The sequence below is a fragment of the Elephantulus edwardii genome, unplaced genomic scaffold (genome assembly GCF_000299155.1).
Source record: "Elephantulus edwardii isolate Elephantulus edwardi_28Jun2011 unplaced genomic scaffold, EleEdw1.0 scaffold00005, whole genome shotgun sequence".
Taxonomy (NCBI): domain Eukaryota; kingdom Metazoa; phylum Chordata; class Mammalia; order Macroscelidea; family Macroscelididae; genus Elephantulus; species Elephantulus edwardii.
In genome coordinates, this window is record NW_006399755.1 from 12021414 (window position 1) to 12047500 (window position 26087).

Genomic DNA, 26087 nt, shown 5'->3' on the forward strand with positions numbered 1-26087 from the left:
TATCATATACATATGACAAAAGATCTGCCCTTTCAACCTTCTTGACTTATGCAATTTAGTGACATTGCTTTCCTCACATGTAGCCAACACCTTTATCCCTTTCTTCTCACACCAATCTCTTGTAGCCACTTATCTGCTTTGATCTCTACATATTTGCTTATTTTCTATATTTCATTTTAAGAAGATCATATAATATTTGTCCTCTAGAGACTGATTTATCTCACTTATATGATGTTTTCAAAGTCCACCCTCTGCTTCTCTCTGTGGCCGAGCAATAGTTCATTGTACGTGTGATCACACTCTCTGCATCCATTCCTCTGTTGCTGGGTGTTTACTAGGTTGTTTCTACCTTCTGGCTATTGTGAATAGTGGTACAGTGGTCACTGGTGTACTTGTGTGTACTTATGCCATTTGCATTATTGCTTTTAGCTCTTTGGGGGCCTGTACCTTGGAGCAGGATTGCTGCATTGTATGGTAATTCTATGTATGACTTTTTTTTCTTAAATTTTATTATTTTTGTGTGCGTACCAGATCTGACTGGTACAGGAGGAGATTGTCCCTCCTTCCCCGGCAGAGCATCTGGTGGATTCGAACCGTTTGCCTCTGGGATTGTAGTTGCAGCTCCTTGCCACTAGGCCACCAGAGCTCCCCTTATGTATGACTTTTGAAGCCACTTCATGCTATATTCCACAGTGCCTGTACCATTTTATAGTCCCACCAGCAATAGATTTGGACATCTCTACATCCTCAGCAATACCTGTTTTAATTTTGTTAAATCTAAGGTATATGGGTGAAGTGGTTGAATTCTGGAGAGTGGGTTTTCTTGCTTTGATGAGGGTTGATTGTGGACTGTTTGGTTGGGTGCAAGCTGATTGGATTTGCTGGGTTTAGCCAACAATGAGCTGTGGGCAGGAAGCCTCTTGTTTAGACTCAAGCAGGACCTGGTGGGCGGGCCTTGTATTTAAAAAGGGTTGGACCCCTACTAAGTGTCCTGTTTGGATCTGTTGTTAGTTGTGTTTGGGATGAACATTCTTCTAAGTGGTACAGCATTGGTCTTTCAATTTGTTGTACTGAAGTAACCTATTATTATAACTCAGAAGTCATTAGATTGAGAGCTCAACCCTATTTAAGGTGTGATCTTTCTTAAACAAAGAAAAACCTATTTTCAAATACACCATAGGATTACATCTAGGGGTATACGGGTTATGGTAGGGATACAATTTCATCTCTGACATTGGTAACCCCAAATACACGCCTGTCAGTTTAAATCTGACTCACACCAACTTTCCATCTGCTTCGCTGTATATCTTCATGCGACAAGACTATCTTTCTCTCATGGATTGACTAGTGGATTCAAACTACTGGCACATAGTGTGCATCACTTGATGCACTGTGCCACCACAGCTCCTTTTGACATTGGTACATCCTTTAACTTTTAGAAATTTGAATTGAAATCTACATAAAGGCAGACAGCCAGGGAGGTTGTGGTGATCAGAGACGGGGGCAAAGTAGGCCCTTTCTTCTCTTCCCTACACTTCTGATTGTTACTATTGTAGAGACATGTAAGTTAGTGTATGGGGGTAATTAGAAGTTGAGGCCAGTTGCCTGGATTTACTGTTGTTTTGGTTGTCTATATGCTCCCCATGTATCTAGTGGGGTTAGAAGATTGTCGTAACTGATGCTTTGTCTTTTCAGGCCTGGAGTTTATTCGGGAAAGCCAGCTGGCCCAACCCTCAGGACCGCTGGTGGTACTGCTGTCCCTGGTGGGTGGGCATAGCCGGGCCCTCAACTCTGGCTGCCGGAACTTGGCCAGAGCTGGGGTGGTGCTGATCGCTGCTGCTGGCAACTTCCGGGACGACGCCTGCCTCTACTCACCGGCCTCAGCTCCTGAGGTAGGTGCTGGCTGCTAAGTGCAAGTCAGAGGTTTAAGTCCATTCAGAGGCACTTCAGAAGAAAGGCCTGGTGATCTTCTGAAAAATCAGCCATTAGGAATCCCACTGAGCACAGTTCTTCTCTGACAGGTGTGGGGTCTCCGTGAGTTGAAATCAGCTCGGAGGTAACTGGTTCCACCCTGCCAGCCTATCACAGAGGCTGTGTGTGGCTGCCAACTTCAAAATAACATAAAAGAAATCGAACTAGCATATGCAACTCTCCTTTCTTCTCTGTTTTTATTCAACCCACCAGCTGCTTTACTGTGTCTTCTCCTCTGGGATGCCATTCTTGCAGTTTCTGCCATGTTTTAAGCCCTCCGTTGCAGTCCCCATGTCAATCCACCTCCTTGAGGGTCTTCTTTTTCACTGACCCTTTACCTTACCAAACATGATGTCCTTTTCCAGGGACTGGCCCCTCCTAATGTGCCCAAAGTACGTGAGGCAAAGTCTCAATGTCTTTGCTTCTGAGAATCACTCTGATTGCACTTCTTCAAAAACAGATTTGTTTGTTCTTTTGGTAGTCTATGATGTACTCAATACTCTTCCCCAACATCACAATTCAAAGGCATCAATCCTTCCCTGATCTTTTTTATTCTTTGTCCCACTTTTAAATGCACATGAAGCAATCAAAAACCTCAGAGGACCTGTGTAGATACCCTCAGCATCAGAAGTGGGGCCTGAGATGTGGGGACAGATGGCAGCAATTAATGTGGGGTGTCAGAGTCAAATACCCCCTTGAGAGGAGATATTTGAATGGAGCCAGAATAGATGTAAGGGAGTTTGACAGCTCACCTGGTACAGTCTGTTCCTCTAAATCCCCTGTCTACTATTGTTCTCCTCACCTCTCCAGGTCATCACGGTCGGGGCCACAAATGCCCAGGACCAGCCAGTGACCCTGGGAACCCTGGGGACCAACTTTGGCCGCTGCGTGGACCTCTTTGCCCCAGGGGATGATATTATCAGTGCCTCCAGTGACTGCAGCACCTGCTTTGCATCACAGAGTGGGACATCACAGGCTGCTGCACACGTGGCTGGTGAGTTGCTTGCTGCCACACTGCCTTGGGCCGTGGTGGTGCTGATGACCTCTGGGCAGGGAGGATCTGCACTGGAACCTCCATGTGCCAGGCTCTGTGTGTCACGCTCTGTGCTGGCCACGTGAGTGCCAAAGCTGCATCACACCAGAGGGTACTCTCACGGACTACTCAGTGTGATGAGGAGACAGGTACACAAACAGAAGTACTCAGCAGAGTAGTTAGGGATGAGCAGAGGGAGCCCAGAGAAGGGTTCCCGGATTAGGGACATTTGATCTGGGCTTGGAAGGATGCAGAGGAGTTTACCTGGCACAACAAACCTGGCAATTTCCAGGCCTAGAGAGATGAGCAGTGAGGAAATCAAACACCGTATTGCATCGGGCAAACCTGCTCCTTAAGACCTCTTTAAAATGCTAAAGAACAAAGATGTCTGACCAAACTGTGTCTGACACAAGCAATTCTTTGGCCTTTGTTATTCATTGTTCAGCTTTCATATACACATGAAGCAATTTTAAATTTCATATGCACAAGAAGCAAATTTCATGATATTTTCAACTGCTTCATGAGAATTGGACTATGAATAAGACAAAAAAATAAAGAATTGATCTCTTTGAATTGTATTGGTGAGGAGTATTGAATATTCCATGGACTACCAGAGAAACAGCAAATCTGACTTGGAAGAAATGCAGCCAAGGTGCTCCTTAGAAGTGAAGTTAAAGAAATTTTGTCTGACATGTTTGAGCACGTGGTTAGGAAGGGCTGGTTCTATTATGTTTGGAAAAGTAGAAGGTCAGTGAGAAAGAAAGAAGGAAGGACCTGCAAGTAGGAGGATTGATATGGTGACTGTATGAAATGGCTTAAAGCATAGCAGGGATTGTACAAATGGCACAGGATTGGACAAGGCTTCATTGTGTTTTACATGGTGCTGCTGAGTCAGAGCTGACACTGAGAGAACAGACAGCTGAGACTCCTAACACAGATGGGAGCAGGATGTAAAGAGTCTTATGACATCCACTTAGCAGCTAACAGTGGTGTTCTAACTTCTGGGAGAAAAGCTGAGAGGTGTGTGAAGGGTGTGTGTGTTTGTGGGTGTGCATGAATGTTCGAGATGTGTGTATGTGCATGCATTGTGTGTGTGTGTGTGCGCGCGCGCGCGTCCAGCTGGGCAGGGTTTCCAGACCATGCCCTTCTCCTTTTGCCTGACCCCATGCCCAGGCATTTCAGCCATGCTGCTGTCCGCCGAGCCAGAGCTCACCCTGGCCGAGCTGAGGCAGAGACTGATCCACTTCTCTGCAAAAGGCGTCATCAATGAGGCCTGGTTCCCTGAAGACCAGCGGCTACTGACCCCCAATCTAGTGGTCATGCTGCCCCCCAGCACCCCTGGAGTAGGTAAGCAATGGCCTGGGAGATCTTGTGAGTCTTTGTGACCTTGGGCAGGCTCTGTCCCTCGTTGTACCAGGCAGAGTGCCCACTCACCTCCTGGAGAGTGGGGAGGAGGAGTGAGAACTGCGGTGGGGGTCCTGATGGAAGAGGGAACATGCGCTTCAAGCCCCCTCCCCTGGGCTGAAGCTCTGTCTGGAGCATTCCTCAGCCCCTCGCCCCTGACTCTATCGCAGGTGAGCAGCTGCTCTGCAGGACGGTGTGGTCACCGCACTCCGGTCCTACTCGGATGGCCACAGCCGTGACCCACTGCGCCACCGAGGAGGAGCTGCTGAGCTGCTCGAGCTTCTCCAGAAGTGGAAAGAGGCGGGGCGAGCGCATCGAGGTGACCCCCTACCCCGACCCCTTCCCGACCCTTGTGGTGCCCAATGGGAGCTGTGCTGCTAACCCAAACTACTCTCTGGAAGTTCAAATCCACCAGAGACTCTGAGGGAGAAAAACAAGCAATCAATCTCCTCCCATGAGATTTATAGCCTTTTGAAAATCAGCTGAGAGTTGGTTCTGACTTAACATTCTGGCTTTTTGAGTGCTTGAAGCAGGATTCTTGCCTCTCAGCCCAGATCAGCCCTGGCTTCTGGGAACCTCCACCTACTCCCTCTGTCCTCTGGACTCCATCCTCCTTACTGACATCTGCAAGTTTAAGGACTTTTGGCAGAGGCAGAACGATGGGCACATCTCACCTCACGTGCCTGAGACAGGATCGAGGCAGGGAGGACTACTGAAACGCCATATTGTATGGTGGGCACCGTGTTGAGAAGGAGCTTCTGGGTCACCCTGCAAGGAGAGAGATTAGACATCCTTGCAGTCTCTGCCCATTGTTACAGTCACTGGGTCGATCTATTTCCTGGATTGAGATGATTGGCAATGTCTGTCTGGGTGCAGAGGAGAGCAGCTTTGTGTCAGGAGATTGTTCTGGACTCATTGGATTCAAGGGTCCCTTTTCTCTCAGGCATCCTGTGATTCTGGGAGTTGAGAAATCTCAAACCATCAAACCATGGAATTGATGATAAGAATGCAGGGTTTGGTGGGAAGGCAGTGGGTAAACCAGGAGGGTGAGGGCAGCCGGGCATTTCCAACCTAGGAGCTGGGGTCTGTAGCAAGCTTGGCTGTGGCTGAGGGAGCGAGTATGTAGTGGAGGGAGGCTGGGTGTGGAGTTGAATGAACCCTGCTCCTGCTGTTTAACAGTTCCCCTGTCTCCATTTCAAAGACATTATCTTTTTTAAAAAATTTTATCATTTTTTTTGTGTGTACCATCAAATCTGATCTGACTGGTACAGGAAGAGACTGCCGCTCCTTCTCCAGCAGAGCATCTGATGGATTTGAACTGCATACCTCTGGTCAAAGACATTCTTAATGTCAAGAAAACTGAAGGCTCCAACAATTGAGTTATGGCAACTCCATGTGCTACAGAGTAGGACTGAGCTCCACACATTTCCTTCTTGGCTGCAGTTTTTATGGAAGCCGGTTGCCAGCCCTTTCTTCCATGGCATCGCTGGGTTGGCAGGCTTGAACCACCAACCTTTTTGCTTTGTGCAAACTGAGACAGCCTTCCTTGGTGTCAGAAAGAACTTGAGGATAGGCAGAGCTGCCCATCCACACCATAGTCTGTCCCTGGGGCGGGGGTGAGCATTTTGCCCCTCAGAGTGGTGGGAGTAGGGCTGGCTGACCCTTGTCATGGACTTGGGAGAGGGCTTGAGGGCCAGGACAGTGCTTCTGAGTGGTATCCAGCAGCTCCTTCAGCCTGGGTTTCTGAAGCCTTTTCTAAAGCTGGTTCTCGTTTCTGTCTTTGCTTCCAGACCCGAGGGGGCAGGCGGGTGTGCCTGGCCCACAATGCGTTCGGGGGAGAGGGTGTCTACGCCATCGCCAGGTGCTGCGTGCTGCCTCAGGCCAACTGCATTGTCCACACAGCGCCACCTGCTGAGAGAGGGTCAATGACCCATGCCCACTGCCACCAGCAAGGCCACGTTCTAACCGGTAGGGATCAGGCCCCTCCCTGGGCAGGGATGAATTCCTGTCTCCTCATGCACTCAGCACACACCAGGCTGGGCCCTCAAGGAGAATAAGCTATCTACTCTGGAGCCAGACAGCCTGATATGATTCTCTCCCCTATCACTTCCAAGATGTGTGACCCTGGGCAAGTGACTTAAACTTTCTCAGTCTTACTTCCTCCTCCATCAGAGGACACAATGGTGGCACTGCCATCACTGACATCCTGCACTGTCATGAAATGGACTAACGCCTAGAGCCCCATCTCTGGAATATAGCAGCCACGTTGCAAAAGTCTAGGCAGTGCATGAGGCAGGCCTGGGCAGGGGCTCAGAGGCTGAGTCTGAAAGCTGGTTAAACCTGAGCTTGAATTCCACCTCAACGCTGAACAGCTGTGTGACCTGGGCAAGTGACTTAACCTCTCTGTGCTTCAGCTCCCACATTAGTAAAACGGAAATGAAGTACATATGGTGCTAGGATATTCTAAACACCATCACTTCGATCATGTCCCTGGTAGTGCAGTGGCTTAAGTGCTCGGCTGCTAGCTGGAAGCTCCCAGGTTCAAACCAACAGCTGCTCATCAGGAGGACGATGTGGCAGGCCTCTTCCATGATGGTTTACAGCATTGGGAACCGCGTTCTTCTCTGTCTTTACAGGGCTACTGTGAGTTAGGATCAACACAATGGCAATGGGTTTTTACATTTTTTTACTATCATTATCACACATTGCTCTAAAACCCTGACACAGAAACTTGTCTTTCATAAAAAGTGTGCCCTTGGCACCATGACTGGGCAGGTAGCAGGAAGTCGCCGATGGGCACCTGCTAGGGACGGTGGGGAGGAGGGTTAGGGCTCTGCTCGGGTGGAGTGTGGCACGTCCCAGCAAGGGTGCAGGATGGTGGCGAGCAGGCCTGGAACCAGGCTGAGGCGCTGGTTCTCATCCAGTGTGCACTGGGGAGCCGCTGAAGGATTAGGAGCAGGGGCGTGACTGGGTAGGACCTGGCTTTCAGAAGAGCAGGCTGCCTGGGTGTTGTGGTAGATTTGCTGTGGAAAGAGGAGCCTTGTCAGGTGGCCGGTGGCCTTGTCCTGCCGTGCTCTGCATCAGTCCTGGCTCAGTCAGTGGAAGTCTGTCTGGTTTTAATCCCTTTCCCCTTTGTGAAAACCCAGTAGAGCAGCTTAAGGGTACACATAATTCTGAAGGCCTGGGGGTCCCTGAGCCACCCTGTCTATGAGGTACACCCAGTGGATTTCCTTTTCACAGCAAAGGAGACTGCAGCCAGGGACGTGCTGAGGCTGTGCGGCTAGGATCCAGACTGCTGGTCGCCCTGACCCTCCCACATGCAGCACTTGCCACGTGCCAGGCACCGTGTCCATATTTCATCCTCACAGCAGCCCTGTCACTCCTTCCACTTTACAAACAGGGACATGGAGGCATGAGTGGTCACTCAGTTATATCTGACTTCTCAGAGCCAGTGGTCTGAGAGTTTGACTTGCAAGCCTGTGGAGGAAGTCCCCAGGTGACCCTGATAGACCTCAAGTTCACCCGTAACCCTCACCTGGGAGGGTTCTGAGGAGACAGAACTGTTACTATGGCGTCTTGGGCCCTGGGGTCCCAGGTCGATTTGTCTGTATCTCTGAGGGGAAGGAGATTAGGTTTTGCTAAAAAACTAAGGCTCAGGGAGGTTGGGGAGATTTCCAAGGCCACCCAGCAGGTCAGTAGGAGTCCTGTCACTCAAACAAGGGACTCTCTTTACTGGGACTTGTTTCTAGGTTTTTTTTGCTCCCACCTTCTTCAGTGTCCAATTTTCACATGCATCGGAAGCAACTGAAAATACCCAGACATAAAGCCACCCTAAGAACAACGATCGGATTTATGGCCTGTCCTGTCCCATCTTCATGATCTGTCATGTCACAGGGCTTGAGCTGAACTCAACGGGCTCAAGATGGGACCCCAGAAATGTGGGAGGAGAGACAGAGGGTCTCGTAGGCATTCTCCTCTTCTCATGGCTGAGCAAGCCCTCCTCTGCCCTAGGCTGCAGCTCCCACTGGGAGGACAAGGACTTTGGCACGCACAGGCAGCCTGAGCTGAGGCTCCCCGGTCAGCCTGGCCAGTGTGTGGGCCACCACAAGGCCAACGTCCACGCTTCCTGCTGCCATGCACCAGGCCTGGAGTGCAAAGTCAAGGAGCATGAGGTCTCTGGCCCAGCAGAGAAGGTAAGGAGAAATGTGGGATGGGGTGGGCGGGGCTTGGTGCCTCTCACCACCACACTATCTGGTGGAAGCTGGTGAGTGGGTGCCCTTAGCAGCTTTGGCAGTGTGTAGGGACATCTGTGCATTTGTGCTGTGTGGCTGGGCCCATTAGTGAGGCTATCTGGGTGCCCAGCTCCCCTGCGGAGAGCACACATTCACTGACTGATCCATTCAGCAAACCTGTCAAGTGGCTGCAGGGGACAGGAGCTCTGTAGAACTCTGGGTATTTGGCAACAACTCAGTCAGGACCCAGAGGAGGCGACACCTGAACTGAAGGTGGAGGAACAGTCGGTGTGGCCAGCTTGGCAGGGCTGCACACAGTGGGCTAGACCTGGGGGTGTAAGTCCCTCAGAAACCTAACCGGAGTGCCTGTTCCAGGGAAGCAGTCTGTGGTCAGCAGCTGCTCTGTCATTGCACTTTTTAAAAGCCATAAGCAGCATTTCAAAGGACGCCTTTAGCACGTGCTCTTTAATGGACTCAGAGTGGAGTTTTAAAATGTGAGACTGGTAACTGGTCTGGATTATGCATTCCTTGAGGGCAAGGCCGGGCCTAGACCAGCTCCCTCCCTCGCCCTGTCCCCAGCAGTGTTCCCAACAGTGCTCCCATTCCAGGCTCAGGCACTGGGGATACAGACCCAAAGACAGCCCTGCCTTCCTCCTGGAGAGGAGGAGACAAGCAATAACCAAAAGTAGTCAGTTACACGGGGCTCAAAAGATGACGGAGGAGCTCTGGTGAGGAAGGAGTGGTGCTGCCAACGTACAGGTGGACGACTTGAATCGGTTAGCTGCTCTGCAGGAGAAAGATGAGCAATCTCTTCCCGTGAGATTTACAGCCCCTGAGAACCCACTGGAGGGTCAGCTGTGAGTGGGTTCCGTCTCCATGTCAGTGACTAACTAAAAGATGGTATGTGCCATGGAGAAAAATAAAGCAGGGACAGGAAAGAGGAAGTCGTGGCCCCGGGGAGCAAGTCATCACGAAAGTCCTCACTGAGAAGTTATATTCCCTCAGACCCTGAAGGAGCCAGGAAAGAAGCCATGAGCCTAGAGCAGAGAGTTCCAGGCTGAGGGGACAGACAGGGCAAAGGCCCTGATGTAGGAGTGTGATTGGCATATATGACAAAACTGCCAGGGTGCCTCTGAGCAGGCGAGGCGGAAACCCAAGAGAGAGGCTGGGCCTGGTCAGGTCAGGACTGAGGGCAGCAGAGAGGAGTTCCGTCTCCAAATGACCTGTGAGCCATGCAGGGTCTGAACACAGGAGGAAGGGTGGTGAGCTAACCTGGTGTGAGCAGACATAGGGGGAGACTGCCTGGGGCACAGGCAGAAGCAGGGTGACCGGATGGAGGGCTACTGTGGGGATCCAGGACCTGGTGTGAGTAGTAGTGGGGGGATGTCAGAATTTGAAGATAGAGCCTACAGGATTTCTGAAGGGTTGGATGTGCTTGGAGAAGTGGCGGGCAGATGGAGTTGCTTTTAACTGGGATGGGGGGGGGCGGGGAGTAAGGGATAGGAGGTGGCATGTAGATTTGGGGGAGAAGATAAAGTTTCATGTTGGCTGTGTTAGACTGGCCTGAAACCTCCCTGAGGTGAGGGGAACTCAAGAGTGGGCTGAGTGTGAGGGAACAGAGACCCCCTCAGGGGGTGGGACCCTGGCTGCACATGACCTTCCTTTTCCTGCCCTGGCAGGTGGTTGTGGCCTGTGAGGAGGGCTGGACCCTGACGGGCTGCAGTGCCCTCTCTGGGGCCTACCAGGTGCTGGGGGCCTACCCTGTGGACAACATGTGTGTGGTGAGGAGCCGGGACACTGGTGCTGGAGGCAGGGTCAGTGACAAGCCCACGGCTGCCCTTGCGATCTGCTGCCGGAGCAGACCCTCAGAGAAGGCCTTCTTGGAGCCCCAGTGACACCGTGCAGACGCTGTGCGGGGTTGGGGCTGGTTTTGAACTGGTTTGACTTCACCCTCCCTCTCGGTTCACCCTCCCTCTCGGCTCCTTTTCCTGACACCTGCCCACGGGCTCTGGAGCTGCTGGCACTTGGGGGGACCTGGCTCTGGGAAAATGTGCTCTTGCTCCACCCAGTATCCTGCAGCCCTGAGCTGAGTGCATCAGGTTGGGGGTGCGGGAAAGCCTCGCCCTCATGGTGGGGCCGGTGTTGGTGTTCCACCATTAAATGAGGGGGTGCTGGGCCTCCTGCCAGCTGCTCCATGGTTCCAACAGCCATGGGCAGAATTACCTTCCTTGAGCTCTTGCTTCTGACTCGTGTTCCACCATTAAATGAGGGGGTGCTGGGCCTCCTGCCAGCTGCTCCATGGTTCCAACAGCCATGGGCAGAATTACCTTCCTTGAGCTCTTGCTTCTGACTCGTGTCCCAGGGAAGGGGCAGTGTTTTCCCAGAGGTAGTGAGAAGGCACGTGGGGGCTGGCTAAGTACCAGTTAGCAAGAGTATACAAAGGGGTGCTTTGGGGCTCCCTGATTAGTTGAGGATGTTTTCTATATCCTCTGGGAGAATGCCAGGCACTTCCACTGCTAGGGTGTTGCTAGGGTGTCTGTTCTCCCCCATGTTGAGCCCAACTGGGGCACCTCCCACCCCAGGGGGTCTGCATCCACCCTCAGATGTAGCCAGAGCTTCAGAATGCTCCAATTCCTTCTCCAGCCTCATTTTCACAGGTCTTCAAAGCAGCCCTGGGACATAGGCCCCTTCCACCTGCGGGACAGACGGGAGAATCGAGGCTAGAAATAAGCTGCCAGAAGCCCCTCAGTTCAAGTTCTTGCTCTTTCTTTCTCTGGGTTTCCCCATCAGTTCTGTGATCTCCTTGGATCCCCGATCCACCTGGGGGACAGCTTTCCTTGAAATTCCCAGCTCCTGTGTCAACCTCTTACTTCCTCCCCAGACATGAGAATTCGGCAGGGTGTCAGGGATTCAGCCAGAGGAAGATGTGGTCCCAGGCCCGGGGCGCTGCTTCGCCCAGCTGCCTACTCTGTGCTGCTGTCCAGGCTGTATTACCTGTCCAGGACCAGCCTGGAGGGCCAGACACCATTCCAGACCTTACTCTTCTGGATATACAGCAGATAACGCCATCTCACCCTGCTCCCTGATTTATGGAGAAACTGGGACCTAAAGAGGGAGGCTGCTCTCAGTGTCACACAGCCTTAAAGTGGCACCAAGATAGAACCCTGAAATGACCAGCACCAAATCAAGCCTCATCTCTTTCACCTGTATTGGCTTACCTTTTCCTCCACTTTCACAATTAACACTGAGGCTCCAAGGTGAACACAGATCGGAGCGAGCAGTGTGCAAACCAGTGCCTCACCGGGCTCCTTCCCCAGCTCCCAGTCCCTGTGGTGTGGCACTTGTCCTGGGGTGACCTTGGCCCAACTCACCGCCCTGGGTGGACAGACCCTAGTGGTGGGGCAGGGGAGGTGCACTATCCCTCTGAAGCTAGTGAGCATACATTTATCTTCTTGGTCTGTTTATGAACAGTTGCTTTTTATAGCAAAATGCTTTTCTAGATCTGTTTTGCTTGTTATGTGAAGATATTTATTTTGGGTTTTGTAGTGTTTGTATTATACATGGACTTTTTAAAATAAAACACTTTGCTATGACTCTTGTCTGAACGTTGAGTGCATGGGATGCCCTGCTCATGCTAAGCCCAAAACCCTACCTTGTGATGTAAACACGAATCTGTTGCCATGGACTAGGTCAACTCACACAAAGCAGCCCTACGGCAGAGCAGAAATGCCGCACATTGTTCCTAAGAGTGTAAACCTTTATGCGACCGTACTCACTCATCTTTCTCCGCAAGGCAGCTGATGGATCCAAACCACTGACCTTTTATTTAGCAGTCAAGTAGGACTTTAACTATTATGCTACCTAAATGGCTGTGTGGAAGATGTGAGCTTTCCTTTGACTGGATCCTAGAAATGAAACCTTTCTGTGTATCTCCTGACTCCAAGGACTCAGGGTTCCTCTTCAGTAACTTGTTCCCTGAGGGAACTCTGGTGACTTAGGGGTAAGGAGCTGTGCTAACCCAAACGCATGAGAGAAAGAGGGGCAATCTCCTCCCATGTGATTTACTGACTCTGAAAACCGAAAGGATCAGCTATGGGTGGGTAAGGGTTACGACTTGGTGGTAACAATTTAAAACACTTGAGCTGTTCTCCTATGTCCTCCATGAAACTCGGCTCCCAATATCCTTTTCATCCTCATCTTCCAGCACCTGGCACAGAGAGGATGTTTATGGAGTTGGATAGAGCCGGATACTTCTGGGAAAGGTCTTGATCTGTTCTACAAAAGGTCACTATGTGTTGTTGTGACGCTAGGCACCTGACAACTTCTGTAATGAGCACCATGTCTATGATCATTGTCCATGACTTGAAGTTAAGACCCTCAGACCTTTGTCAAGTGTAATTATCCCCCTTCGGTAATTATCCCCCCAGTGTCCTGCTCCCCACTACATGACTGGAAAATGTGGACATCTTAAGCAAGGGCTCTCTATATAGCCTGTATCATATCTGCAAAAGAAAAATACATTTACATTGTATTTTCTCATACATTTGGTGCCTTACACGGGCAGTGTTTAAGAGCTGACAGACGCTGATGGCTCTGAATGCCAGAAAAGAGCCGTACATCTCTGGTTGCTGATTTGTGCCTGTTGTGATACCAGACATGTGCACAGAATCAAGTGTCAGTCTGATAGCCCCACACTGACAGCTTTGTGACTTGAGAAGGGAACAAGCTGGCTCTTGCAGATGGCTGGCAGGTGCCACTGTCAGGGGATGGGGAAGGGACATGCATGGGCTCCGGAAGAGGAAGAGCTGGACCAGCAAACACCCCAGGGCAGAGCCAACCACGTGAGCACAGGTAGGACGTTGGGAATGAGGTGAGACACAGACTGAGCATGACACCCAACTTGGCAGGGCTCGTCACTCCTGTGGGGACTAGTTTCAAGGGACTTGAAAATTGTAGGCCACCAGCCAGTATGGCTTCCTTGTCCAAGGTTTGCATGTTGACGCTTTAAAATATCAGATTACTTAGAAGAAAGAATAGCACCAGGCTTGGAAACCCACAGACCTCCCTGTTATTAAAGCAGATCCGATTCACACCCTTACAGCAAAGTTCTAACAGCACCATTTGACACTATCCCACAGGCCCAGGCAGAGCCCATCCCATGGCTGTATTCTGCTATGTGGAGAAAAATGTTGGTGAGACTCGTTACATATTTTTGAAAAATTTATTTTATGCTTCTAGTAGCTAAGAACTCTGCCACCTGTGACCCAGACTGAATTCTAGAATTAAGATTCTTCCCTAGTTTACCTACTTTGGAAATTTTATAAACAAGATCTGTACACAAGAGGTAGCAGCAGCACACTCCAGTCTGCTTGTTCCAGGCTCAAAAGGTTAACTACACACACCTCAGTGTTAGCGGGGAGAGTGGGGCAAGACAGGGCAGTCAGACGGCAAGATGCTGTGTGTCCTACGATTTATCGTACTTGTGCATGACCACGGGGGCAGCCCCGGGAGTCACGCAGGATACCCACGGGGATGCTCCCTCATTCTTTCCCAGGAAGGCCCACGCTCAGGGAGGGCCTCCGCTAAAGTAGCTTGTTGAGAACACGCAGCATTTAATTAATTGTGCAATTCCTGCTCAATTTGCAAACAGTTGTAAAAGGTTTATAAAAACATCTTCATAAAAAAACTTGGCGGGTTAAAAATGACAACTCTTCCCAGGTAAGCCTGTTGTAATCGTCACTTTGTGGAACCACATTTAAAAGAAAGTCATCAGCGGTTCACAGACGGCAGCCATTTGTCAACCAGGTTGTGACTGGCAATGTGGAAACTTTTCATTGCAGGGACAACATGAATAAAACTAAGCAAAGTGCAACCTACACAGCAGTGAGGAACAGTTCTGATGCAGCTTTAAAAGCAGGCCAGCAGCTGCCAGGGGCCGCGGAAGGTGCCATTTACATAGGAAACGAGGGGAGTGACAAGTGGTGGGTCTGGTCTTCTGAGAGTACCACCGATAGTTAACGAGATCCCACAACATACCACCACGGTCATTTCACTGTCATGTTTTCACATAATCTTTTTATGAGGATAGGGATGGAATGGAGGGTGAGGCTAGGCTATGAAAAACAGCAGAGAATGGGATCTTTATGGGCTCAGAGGCAATTCTGACACACCACATTTGACATTCTGGGAACATCAGAACCATGTAAAATTTGTCACCTGCATGCCTGCTCCTCAGAGGACACAGTTCTGCTCGTAAATGCTGGTCCATCCTCCCATCCAGCGTATCTGACAACAGCCCCCATCAGCCTGCACAAGTTACAGAACCACAAACCAGAGCCGAGTGCAGAGCAGTTCTTCAGGAGATGGCTGGCGCGGAGCAAGGGCACAGCACTGCAGAGCTGTCTGTCCTGTCCTGTCCCCTGTCCATACAAAACGCAAAAGCAACCAAAAAGGCACTTGGAGCTGACTGCGCCTCTTTGTCTTGGCAAATCTAAATGACAGTGGCATCTGGCACTTCTTAAGGCTCCCCTAGTTCTGTGCATGGCAAGTTGAAAATAAGGCAGAAGACTTAACTAAAGGCAAAACAGGGCTGAAATTCTGTGTGTGCAACTCAAAATACCAATGTACAAAATTCATTAAATATAATGGCATCAGCCCCCCATCCAACCCCCAAGCCCAAAAGCGCTTGATTTTAACCTGAAATGAGTGAATGGTGTAGCTACACTTGGGGAACACAATTAAACGGTGTTGGTTCGATTACTTTTCTGGTTATTTCTGGGGAAATAAGCAATAAGTCTTGTCCCTGTCTTTTCAGTGTTAGTGAGGAGAAATACTCTGAAATTCCTCCAGTGTGTTAACATTATTGACACACAGTGCTGTCTCCCAATCTAAATATTTAACTCTGTATATAGACAATATCAAGGGTTTCCATAACCAAGGGTTTGTCATAAGCAAAAGCAAATGATTCCAGATCACATGGTCTAAGACCACAGTTTATTCAATATGTCTCCAAGCATTAAAAAGATAATTCCATGAAGTCAAACCGCAATAAAATTGTATTTTAAAGTGCTTTTTATTTTGGTATTTTTAAAATTTGTTTGGGAGCAACTCATAACTTCTTTAGAGACTGATGTTAAAAGAATGCACCCTGTACTTCTGGAGAACACATCATTATTTTTTATTGCTCTTTTCAATCTCAATTATATCAGAAAAATGGCATAAAAGAGCTTAATAATTTCCAAATTTTGATTCTAATAACATTTCACTGAGATCCAAGCTTATGTCCAGAGCTTTCCTCCAAACCCTTCAGAAATTCTGTACAAACAAGGAGACATATTAAATACAAAGGTCTGTGTAAACTGAATTCTTCTTCTACTATTTTACAATGAAAATGAATTTTATCACATATCTTTACATCATTTTAAATTTGATAATCCTATTGAACATTATGGCAAGATTAAAAATTTGCCCCCCCCACATCTAAAGGCAACTTGCTATTTTTTTTTTGTTTTCTTTCTTTTTAAATATAAAAATCAAAGGATTTTTTTTCTTGTAGCATCATAGAGAAAGCAACAGCTTTACCCTCACTCCTGTGTGTTTTTGTAACAAAAAAGTCGGCCATCAGCTTTATTTCCTAAAATTGCCACAAAAATGTTAATCCACACACGGACTGTCCCCCGGGACAGCTGATCCACATGCCGGAGCACTCCAGCTGCCAAACAGCTCCCAAACCTTCTAACGGCCTAAGAAGTTCTTTTAAAAACTTGGCCTTCCAAGGTCTTCGAAGGTTCTCCCAGTTCAATCCCCAGGCTCTTCTAAAGGTCTGAAGGATGGGACTCTGATTTCACGAAGTAGTCGCACATGCCCCACTAGGCTGATTCCTCATCTCGACTGGGTTTGCTCCTTTAAGGATCTACGTCATCAAGGTCACCTCGTAACTCGCCAATCATCATGGGCGACTCGGAGCCCTGGAGAATAAAGGGAAGTTAAAATCATATACTGCATGTCAGAGCGAGTGGAGTGCGCTTCCCTATGCTGAGTAACTTTATCTGTGTTATATAATTCACACGTTCACAGTTAACACAGTGTATCAAAGGGTGATAAACAACTGTGTGTTTGGCAACTCATGATTATGTACAACATTCTCCACTTCTAAGATCTCATGCAGCCACTGAAACAATCAAGAGACTTGCCTAAAGTGCTGACACCACTAGAGGTGAGCAGAGATGGGGCAGAGGGGCAGGCTGCTGCGATCTGCTGAGCCCAGGCCTGGGCCACTCCCGGTCAGTATCCTGCCACTAACTGTGTGGCCTACCACCTGCCTTGAGGCTAGCTGTGTGTGTGGGTGGGCTGGGAAAGAGAGGAAGCGCAGGGAAACAGTATAAATGACATGTCAGCTGGAGGGGGTCTTCCATAGATCCAGAAATGGCAGGTGGATGGGGAAAGATGGGAGGGGAGTAAAAGACCTCCAACTTGAGGACTGGAGTCAGGGACTGCAGGGCGCTGGATGACAGGCAAGCATTTAGGAGCAGATTCTGAAATAAGGAACAGTGAGGAGGGCAGCTTTGGTGGGGATGGGTGGGATAAGCTGTGTTTGAGGTGTCTGAGACATGAAGAAGAGAGCTGCTATTGAGGTCTGGAGCTTGGAAGAAATGAAGGCTGGTGTGGCTGAAGACTGAGCGGGAAGAGATTGAGAAAGGACAGCCAGAGGGCTGGAGGAGGAGCAGGGGAACAAGGTGGCATGGAAGCCTGGGCAGGTGTCTCAAAAGGGAGGCGTGGTCAGCAGTGCCAGGTTCTACCAAGTGGTCAGCTGGAACGACCAAAAACATGGTCCACTTGTTAGCTGGAGGGTAAAGAGAGGGAAGGAGGCTGAAGAGACAGAAGGATGAGTGAGAGACCACACTGGAGATTTCTAGAAGTCTTCTGAGATGTTTGGCTGTGAAGAAGTGGGAGGAGGGCAAAGGATGAGAAGTCATTTTCTAAAAGGCAGGACAGGAGACAGTGTTGAGATGCTGCTGGGAAGAGGAGGTTCAAATACTGAAGAGCCCACTGCCATTGAGCTGGTTTTGATTTATAGCAACTCTTATGAGATAATGAAGGGAGTGAAAAAAGGAGGCGAGTTTTCCGAAGAACTATGAGGGCAGGAGGCCTAGGATGGCAGGAGGGATCGCACCCCAACTGTTAAGAGGAAAGATGCAGACATGACAAAGGCATAAGCGTTAAGTGTGGAAGCCAGCACAGGCCTGACTCTTTGATAACCTACGATAACCTACTCTCTCTGTAAATAAAGCAGATGATAAAGTAAATCGATAAGCGACCTTGGTTTAGATGTTATCAGTAATGCTGAGTCTCAGTTTCTATTCTGTAAAATCATAACAGCAGAGTCTTAGTTTCTATTCTGTAATAACCACCTTGCCAGGCTGTCATAAGGATCCCACAGAAAACATTTTTTAAAAGGTGCATATGGCATCATCCACTGATGGGGCCTGCTCCGTGCCAGGCGCTGTGTTGGTGCTCCCAACGAGGCTCTCGGGGAAGGAGCATCGTGGCTACACTGATGCTTTCACTTCATTAGTTTACATACAGCAGGTGTTCAGCAAATATTTCTTTGCTTTTTCTATGACAGTAATCAGTATTAAAAGCTAGGGTTGTTGTTTTTAAATTTCAAATTAAGTTGGTTTAATTCCAGGTAGTACAGAATTCTGGGTGTAAGCAACACTTGAAGAGCAGACTCTGACCGGATTCTGGCCTGCGTTTACTTTGCACAGCCAAGACAGGAAGGGCCGAGCAAGAAGAACTGAAGAGAAGAACCATCAAAGGGTTTCCTTTTCTCCATTCTTCTTAAAAGTACAATGGGCTCCAAGACAGCACTTCATCCTAACTACCAGTGGCAAAGGAGCGATAGCAGAGAATCCAGATGATCTGAGCAAGAATGGAAGTAAGATTCATCTTTACCTCAGTCACAAAGAACAGCGTATTATTTTTTGCCATATTTCTTAATTCTACTCATTTGCCTGTGGCCTTCGTTTTTAGCACCTGAGCGTCTTCTGTTTCTGCCTGAAAGCTTTGTCTTCTCTGTCTACTTCTTGGGTGGCTGCAGGGGCTTCTTGTCACTTTTGTGGCCTAACATGGTGCTTGCTGTCCCTTGCTCAGACCTGCCACAAAACCCACAAATCTTTATTTTTTAAAAAACAGTAAATTTTAATTTTTTCTTTGATTTCTGACAAGCAGGAGTATGTTAGCAGCATGGGGCCCCTCCTGTCAAAGGCCCAGGATTCCAGGAAGGCTGGTGAGACAGAAAAGGGACAGCGTGGAGAGTGTGGTTTGAGATGAACTGGCAGAGTGAGCTGAGCAAGTCCAGATCATCTCATCTGTGGCTTGGCTTTGCCACAACCATTCCCTAGCTGATTCTGATGAGAACACCCAGCCGGAGCACAGCTAGAGCCCTGTGCTAATGTTACACTGCTAGACTCGACAATGCACTGCCAGGGGGTCCCAGCTTGAGATTTCAGTTCATTAACAGCAACAGTCGACAGGTCACAGGGTATCCACCCAGGAAACTGACTACAGGTGGAGCTGGTGGCTCTTCACATGCACACTCCAGAGGAGACGTGGGAAGTCTTTACGGAAAACCTAAGAGCGGGTGCACCCCTTTCGCACACCCACATACCCGACAGCTATACCTGCTGTAAATGCCTCTCTCCATTCTCATTGGCAGGGCTGCTCTCCGACCCATTACTGCTTCCTGATTGCTCTTTTTCATTCAACAAAGCAGTGGCATATGCTAATGTGTCCTGTAGGAGGTTTACACACAAGAACAAAAAGTTAGTGGGTACTCAAAAGTAGCAGCAATTCACAGAAAGGATGAGCACTCCCTTTATCAGTGTCACAGCTGCGCCCAGGCTCAGCCCTAGACCCACCATAGGCCCTTTTCTCCTGAGTAAGTGATACGCATAGATTTGCCCAAGTGTAAAACAGTCTGCTGTCTTCTCATAGATGCAATGTTCTAACAGGAGGGTTGTCTCCTATGTTGTCTCATTTTCAATCTGTTATTGTTGTTGTTGTTCTTAATTGCTGTAGAGTCATAGACAACTCATAGCAACCGTATGAACACCTGTATAACTTGTATAACTTACATCTTCTCTCCAGGTTCATAGGGTTTCTGAGACAAGCTATTTCGGAAGTGGATGCCACTCCTGATTCCAAGCTTGTTTTAATTGGGGAGCTCCACCAAACACTGTCAACCATGGGTAACCATTATCAAATCTGACACATTAGTGTCACAGTGTTTAGCATCACAGCAACCACGAGTTACCTCTGTACAGCAATGCACAGACCAGTGCTATGCCACTTAGAAGAATGTTTGACCAAAAAGAATTAAAACCAGGCCTGAGGGCCGCGGATTAAAATCATTCACCTTTGGCTTGGTAGCATCATTTTCTGTCCATTAGACCAACTGAGCTCTCTCTCTGTTGTTAAGTGTCGTTGTGTCATAGACTCATAGCGACCCTATGAACGAAAGACCTGAACACTTGTATAACTTTCATTGATTCTCCAAGTTCACAGGGTTTCTGAAGGCAAGCTATCTAGATGTCTATTTTTTGAGGCTGCAATTCCTAAAAAGCATACTGAAAATTCTTGCAAGGGGTTTCAAACCATACCAAACAGAAAACAATCCTCACCTGAGCGGAAATTGTTCGCTGAAAGGTTTTTCCAGTTGATGTTTCATTAGAGACATTACTCTGTGGTGTCCAGTAATGTTCTGACATCTGACATGAAAAGTAAAAAATGCCATCAAGGTGACAGAAAAGTTTTATCACTCCACATTTCTACCATTAGATACTAGAGTATAAAAAAGCACCTAAAATACTGACCAAGTGGGTATAAATCCACCCAAACCGTTATTACATCAGGAGATGATTTCATGGAAAATCCACTTCCATTCTAAAGAGCTCAATAAAATGTCGCTTCTTATGTAACTGCTCCTACCTTTCTAACTTACGACACATGTGCTAAGACACTAATTTAGTGCATAAAGGCAGGTATCAACTGTACCAATGAAATGTTTAAAGTCTGAAAATATTTTACGGTCAGTCTTTTCAGTTTAAAAGATTTTTTTCACCCTTGATAAAATATGCTGTTATTGACATTTATGGATAGATGGATAGTAAAAAATATTCAAAATTCAGTTACCTTCTTCTGTAACCACTGTACGGCCCAACTCCAATGGTGGGAATTCTCCTTAAAATACTCCTTAGCAGCAGGACACCTGGTCATTGAAGAATATTTTGGTTAACCCTCTGCTCTCTGTGAAACTGTGGCTTAGGCTACAGTACTTTTCATTCTGGAATACATGCTATTTCTTATTAAAATTCAGTTATCTGTATATTTTTAATTTTGTTGTTTGGGTGGATAATATACTCAAAGGCTTAAACTTCAAAAGATACTAAAGGTAAATATATAGTGAAAAGTTTAATTTTCAGACCCCATTCTATTAAAATTCCAAGTTGAAAAACTTAATGACAAAACTCAATCACAATGTTACATAATACAGAAGCCCTTGGATATAGTCAAATTCATCTTTTAATTCCTGTGATTTGAATGATGTGAAATGAATGAAATTATAGAAAAAAACATTTTTAAATGTGACGTTGGAAAAAAAAAAAAAGTGACGTTGGAGGGCTCCTCTCCTACTTTCATATTTAGAGAACTGTCCTCCATATTTGAAGACAATTCAGGGTGATACTGCCATTAGTGTGTGTATATATTGATGTGCAATGGATATGGAAGGGCACAGAAAGGCTTGTTTGGCTTCTGAATATTATCTTTGATATTTTTACTGAATATCTACTGATGTAAGAATTCATGCATTATTTCAAATGAGTTCAGCATATCTTAAGCTCAAGGAACTGAAGAACAAATTCAAACCTCGAGTTGCTATAATCAAGGATGCTTTCGGCAGAACGTTAAATGATCCCGGAAGTATTAAAAAAAGATGGAAGGAATATACTGAGTCACTGTATCGAAAGGAATTGGAAGACACAGAAGAATTTCATGAAACAACATACGAGCAAGAGCCTATGGTGATGAAAGAAGAAGTTCAGGCTGCTTTGAAGGACATGGCCAAAAATAAGGCTCCAGGAATAGATGGTATACCAATTGATATATTTCAGTTAACAGATGCTGCCCTGGACGTGCTCACCAAGTTGTGCCAAGAAATCTGGAGAACGACCACTTGTCCAACTGACTGGAAGAGATCGATATTTGTTCCTATCCCAAAGAAAGGCGACCCAACCGAATGTGGAAACTACAGAACAATTTCACTGATTTCACATGCAAGCACGATTTTACTGAAAATTATCCAAAAACGACTGGAACAGCACATCAACAGAGAACTACCAGAAGCCCAGGCTGGTTTCAGAAGGGGTCGTGGTACTAGAGATATTGTAGCTGATGTTAGATGGATCTTGGCTGAAAGCAGGGAATACCAGAGGAATGTCTATCTGTGCTTCATTGACTATGCAAAGGCATTTGACTGTGTAGATCATAACAAACTGTGGCTGACTCTGAGAAGAATGGGAATCCCAGAACACTTGATCGTTCTAATGCGAAACTTATACTTGGACCAGGAGGCAGTCGTCAGAACAGAGCAAGGGAACACTGCATGGTTCAAAATTGGGAAGGGCGTACGCCAGGGATGCATCCTATCTCCATACCTCTTCAACCTATATGCAGAACAGATTATCCGGGAGGCTGGGCTCTATGAGGAGAAATGCGGGGTCAGGATTGGTGGACGATTTATCAACAATCTGCGTTATGCGGATGACACAACCCTGCTTGCTGAAACTGAGGAGGACCTGAAGCGCCTGCTGCAGAGGGTCAAGGACTGCAGCCTGCAATATGGATTGAGGCTCAATGTCAAGAAGGCAAAGATTCTCACCACTGGACCAATCGGCAGCATCAGGATGGATGGTGAAGAGATTGAGATTGTACACAGCTTTAGTTTGCTTGGCTCCATAGTCAACAGTCTTGGCACCAGCAGCCAGGAAATTAAAAGGCGCATTGCCATGGGAAAGTCTGCTGTTAGGGACCTCTCCAAAGTGCTGAAGAGCAGTGGTGTCTCTCTGGAGACTAAGGTGCGTCTGATACAGGCCATGGTCTTCGCAATCACCTGTTATGCATCAGAGAGTTGGACAATGACCAAGGAGGATAGAAGGAGAACTGATGCCTTTGAGCTGTGGTGCTGGAGAAGAGTACTGAGAATACCATGGACTGCTAGGAAAACAAATAGATTTGTCCTGGAGAGGGTTAAACCGGGTGGCTCCTTGGAGGCAAGGATTCTGAGGCTCCGTCTAACTTACTTCGGACATGTAGTGAGGAGAGACCGGTCCTTGGAGAGGGACATCATACTTGGGAGGGTGGAGGGACGGCACAGGAGAGGAAGGCCCTCTATGAGGTGGATTGATTCAGTGACTGGGATAATTGTGGTGGGAGTGTCAGAGACAGTGCGACTGGCACAGGACAGAGCGGAGTTTAGGGCTGTTGTACATAGGGTCGCTATGAGTCACAGGCGACTCGACGGCACATAACAACAACAACATAACAATTTCAAATGCGCTCTAGTGTATGTTATATACATTTAATAAGTTAAATGCAGCAGCTGTAGTTCATCACAGCTGTCAATTTTACTTTGATATAAGTCTAGGGATAGCAATTCCCATGCTTAAGAAAAGGCATACATCTGGAGCAGAATAAATGAACTATAAAGAAGGCATGGTGAAAGTCAATGATGGCTGTGTTATATACTTAATAACCTTGAATTATCACACAATCCTTTTTTGTTTGTCAATATACAAAATAAAGGAGTTGAAAAATTTTTCTGCTAAAGTTCTTTCTGGTATCAAAAAGATTCACTTTGAAGTCAACTGGGAAAGTCTGCTATTAAGGATCTCTCTAAAGTACTGAAGAGCAATGGTGTCTCTCTGGAGTCTAAGGTGCATCTGATGCAGGTCAAGGTCTTTGCAATCACTTGTTATTTGTCAGAGAGTTAGACAATGACTAAGTAGGATAGACGGAGAATTGATGCCTTTGAGCTTTGGTGCTGGAGAAGAGTATTGAGGGTACCATGGACTGCTAAGAAAACAAAGAGATTCATCCTGGAGAGGGTTAAACCGGGCTGCTCCTTGAAAGCAAAGATTCTGAGGCTTTGGTCATGTTGTAAGGAGAGAACGGTCCTTGGAGAAAGACATCATACTTGGGAGAGTGGAGGGACAGTACAGGATCGTGATGAGTGTGTCAGAGGCAATGAGATTGGCACAGGACAGAACAGGGTTTAGGGTTGCTGTACACAGGGCCACTATGAGTTGCAAGCGACTTGACGGCACATAATAACAACAACAACAACCACCTGTCCTCAGCTAATACCTCTACGATTCTGCCATGTCACTTTACCATCTGTGACGTGCGACTAATGACAATCCCTAACTTCATGGGGTAGTTGCAAGGATAATCTAATACAGACTAAGACCTTGGGACAGTGCAAAGATAATGTAATATAGGACAAGTCCTTAGCACAGTGCCTGGGCTCCTAAGTGCTCCACAGCTGTACTTCAGAATTTCTCCTCTTGAAAGAGTTTTTTGAAATTAGGGCCCTAGACTATCAAAGAGTAGGTGGCTCTGAGTAAAGGTTTATCGACTACTTACTGTGAGGCCCTCAAAGGCTTTGAATCCTGGTCTCCCCACATAGGGTTGAGTTGTCTAGCTTTCCCCCACAAATTCCAAGAGCGCCCAACTCATTTGCTATACCCTGTCACCTCTTTTCAGATCACCTGAAGAGCCTTTTATAACTTCGAAGAAAACACAATGTGACTAATCAGATTCTTCAGGCTCTAAACAAAGCTGACTCCCCCCCCCCTGTATTTGCCTTATTCAAACAGCATGTCTCCCCTGCATATAAAGTTTGTACTTACTTTTGAGCAAGAGTCACAAGAAATTTGACACACTGGTAGCAGCGACTGCTGTCCACATGATTACTGTGGTGCATCAACGCTAAGGGAAAAGAGGGAAGAAAATTTAACAATAATACACTAACCAGAAAGTACGGCTAAACAACAGTAAGGTCTGTTGTTCTGAAAGTTTATGAATTATATTGCTAAGCAAGTAAAAGCAATTGAAATGATGGTGTTGCTTGATTCAATAGGACTCCCCAAATTCTGATGGTAGAAGCATCTTTACCTGCAGTGGTGGAAGACTGACTACTAAGGGAACTGAAAAGGAACTAAAACTTAATATTCACTGATTATTTATTCACCTAGAGATCGCCAACCTTTCCACATACTGTCCTACTGAAAGAATAGCTGTTATATATCCTTAAGTCTGACAGATGGAACATTATGACAGTTAAATTCAACATGTATTTATTTCCTGAGACCTTGCTGTACTTTAAGGATTACAGATAAGACCTGGTCTCTGCTCTTAAGGAGTGCATAGGGCATGGTGTAAATATTTCAAATCTGAGTGCTATTCTGAATACAGCGCATTATTCCAAAATATGCAGCCTGAAAAGCTGGAGCTATACAATTTTTTTGGCTTAAGCATCATTCTGCAGTATAACACTCAGTAAGACATTCTGAATCTTAACAATTCCACAGGTTTTGAACAGAACTGTGTCACAGAATTTCTAAGGTGAGACATCTTGATGGAAGCAGCCAACCACAGCTTTCTCCTGTAGAGGTGGTGATGAGTTCGAACCACTGACCTCTTAGCAGCCAAGTGCTTTAACTTGTGTGCCATGAGGACTCACGTATTCAAAATAACCAAACCTACTGTTGAGGTTCGATTTTGACTCACTGTGACCCATCATCAGGTTTCTGAAACTGTAATTTTTATAGTGTATCTCTTTTTCTCCAGGGGGGCCACTGAATTAGAACTGGAGCCCTTCCAGTGAGCAGGACAACACATAAAGTACTATGACAACAGGGCTCTTTTCTACAACATAAACAGAAAACCCTTACTGCTGTCAAGTTGGTCTGACTCCCTGCTGACGCTCCCGAGCGGCCGAGACCGAAACTCTAACAAGAGGAGGCTGCCTATCTTCTCTCGAGGAGTCAATGGTCGTTGAGACTGTCAGAGACACCCAGGCTCTCAGCTAACTCATTACGAGAGGCTGTGCCACCAGAGCGCTCCTTTTGTAACATAAGGATGCCCCAAATCTCCTCACACACACCAAAGTCTAAAATGACTCATATTAACTGGAAATAGAGGTGGATGATGATAGGAGTTGGATCAACAGTTTCGTGGGTTGTTTTTTTGTTTTTCATGGGAGATTTTTGGTTTGGTTTTAAACGAAGCTTTCATGAGTGTTGTGTTGTTATGTGCCGTCGAGTCGCCTGCGACTCATAGCGACCCTATGTACAACAGCCCTAAACTCCGCTCTGTCCTGTGCCAAT

General features: G+C 47.3%; 2 protein-coding genes across 2 annotated transcripts in view; one reads left to right on the forward strand and one right to left on the reverse strand.

Annotated features, from left to right (window-relative positions):
* The window catches only part of PCSK9 (proprotein convertase subtilisin/kexin type 9), a 28031-nt gene extending 17496 nt beyond the window's left edge, over window positions 1–10535 (forward strand). The window contains exons 7-13 of the mRNA XM_006879824.1: window positions 1696–1892; window positions 2782–2965; window positions 4178–4351; window positions 4579–4727; window positions 6199–6376; window positions 8420–8601; window positions 10320–10535. Of these exons, the coding sequence (XP_006879886.1) occupies window positions 1696–1892; window positions 2782–2965; window positions 4178–4351; window positions 4579–4727; window positions 6199–6376; window positions 8420–8601; window positions 10320–10535 (1280 nt within the window). The remainder of the gene's footprint in view (window positions 1–1695; window positions 1893–2781; window positions 2966–4177; window positions 4352–4578; window positions 4728–6198; window positions 6377–8419; window positions 8602–10319) is intronic.
* Window positions 10536–16544: 6009 nt separating this feature from the next.
* The window catches only part of USP24 (ubiquitin specific peptidase 24), a 181128-nt gene continuing 171585 nt past the window's right edge, over window positions 16545–26087 (reverse strand). Inside the window, exons 64-68 of the mRNA XM_006879725.1 lie at window positions 24609–24687; window positions 20833–20908; window positions 20322–20408; window positions 19323–19433; window positions 16545–16607 (exon numbers count right to left, since the gene is read on the reverse strand). Coding sequence (XP_006879787.1) covers window positions 16545–16607; window positions 19323–19433; window positions 20322–20408; window positions 20833–20908; window positions 24609–24687 — 416 coding nt within the window. The remainder of the gene's footprint in view (window positions 16608–19322; window positions 19434–20321; window positions 20409–20832; window positions 20909–24608; window positions 24688–26087) is intronic.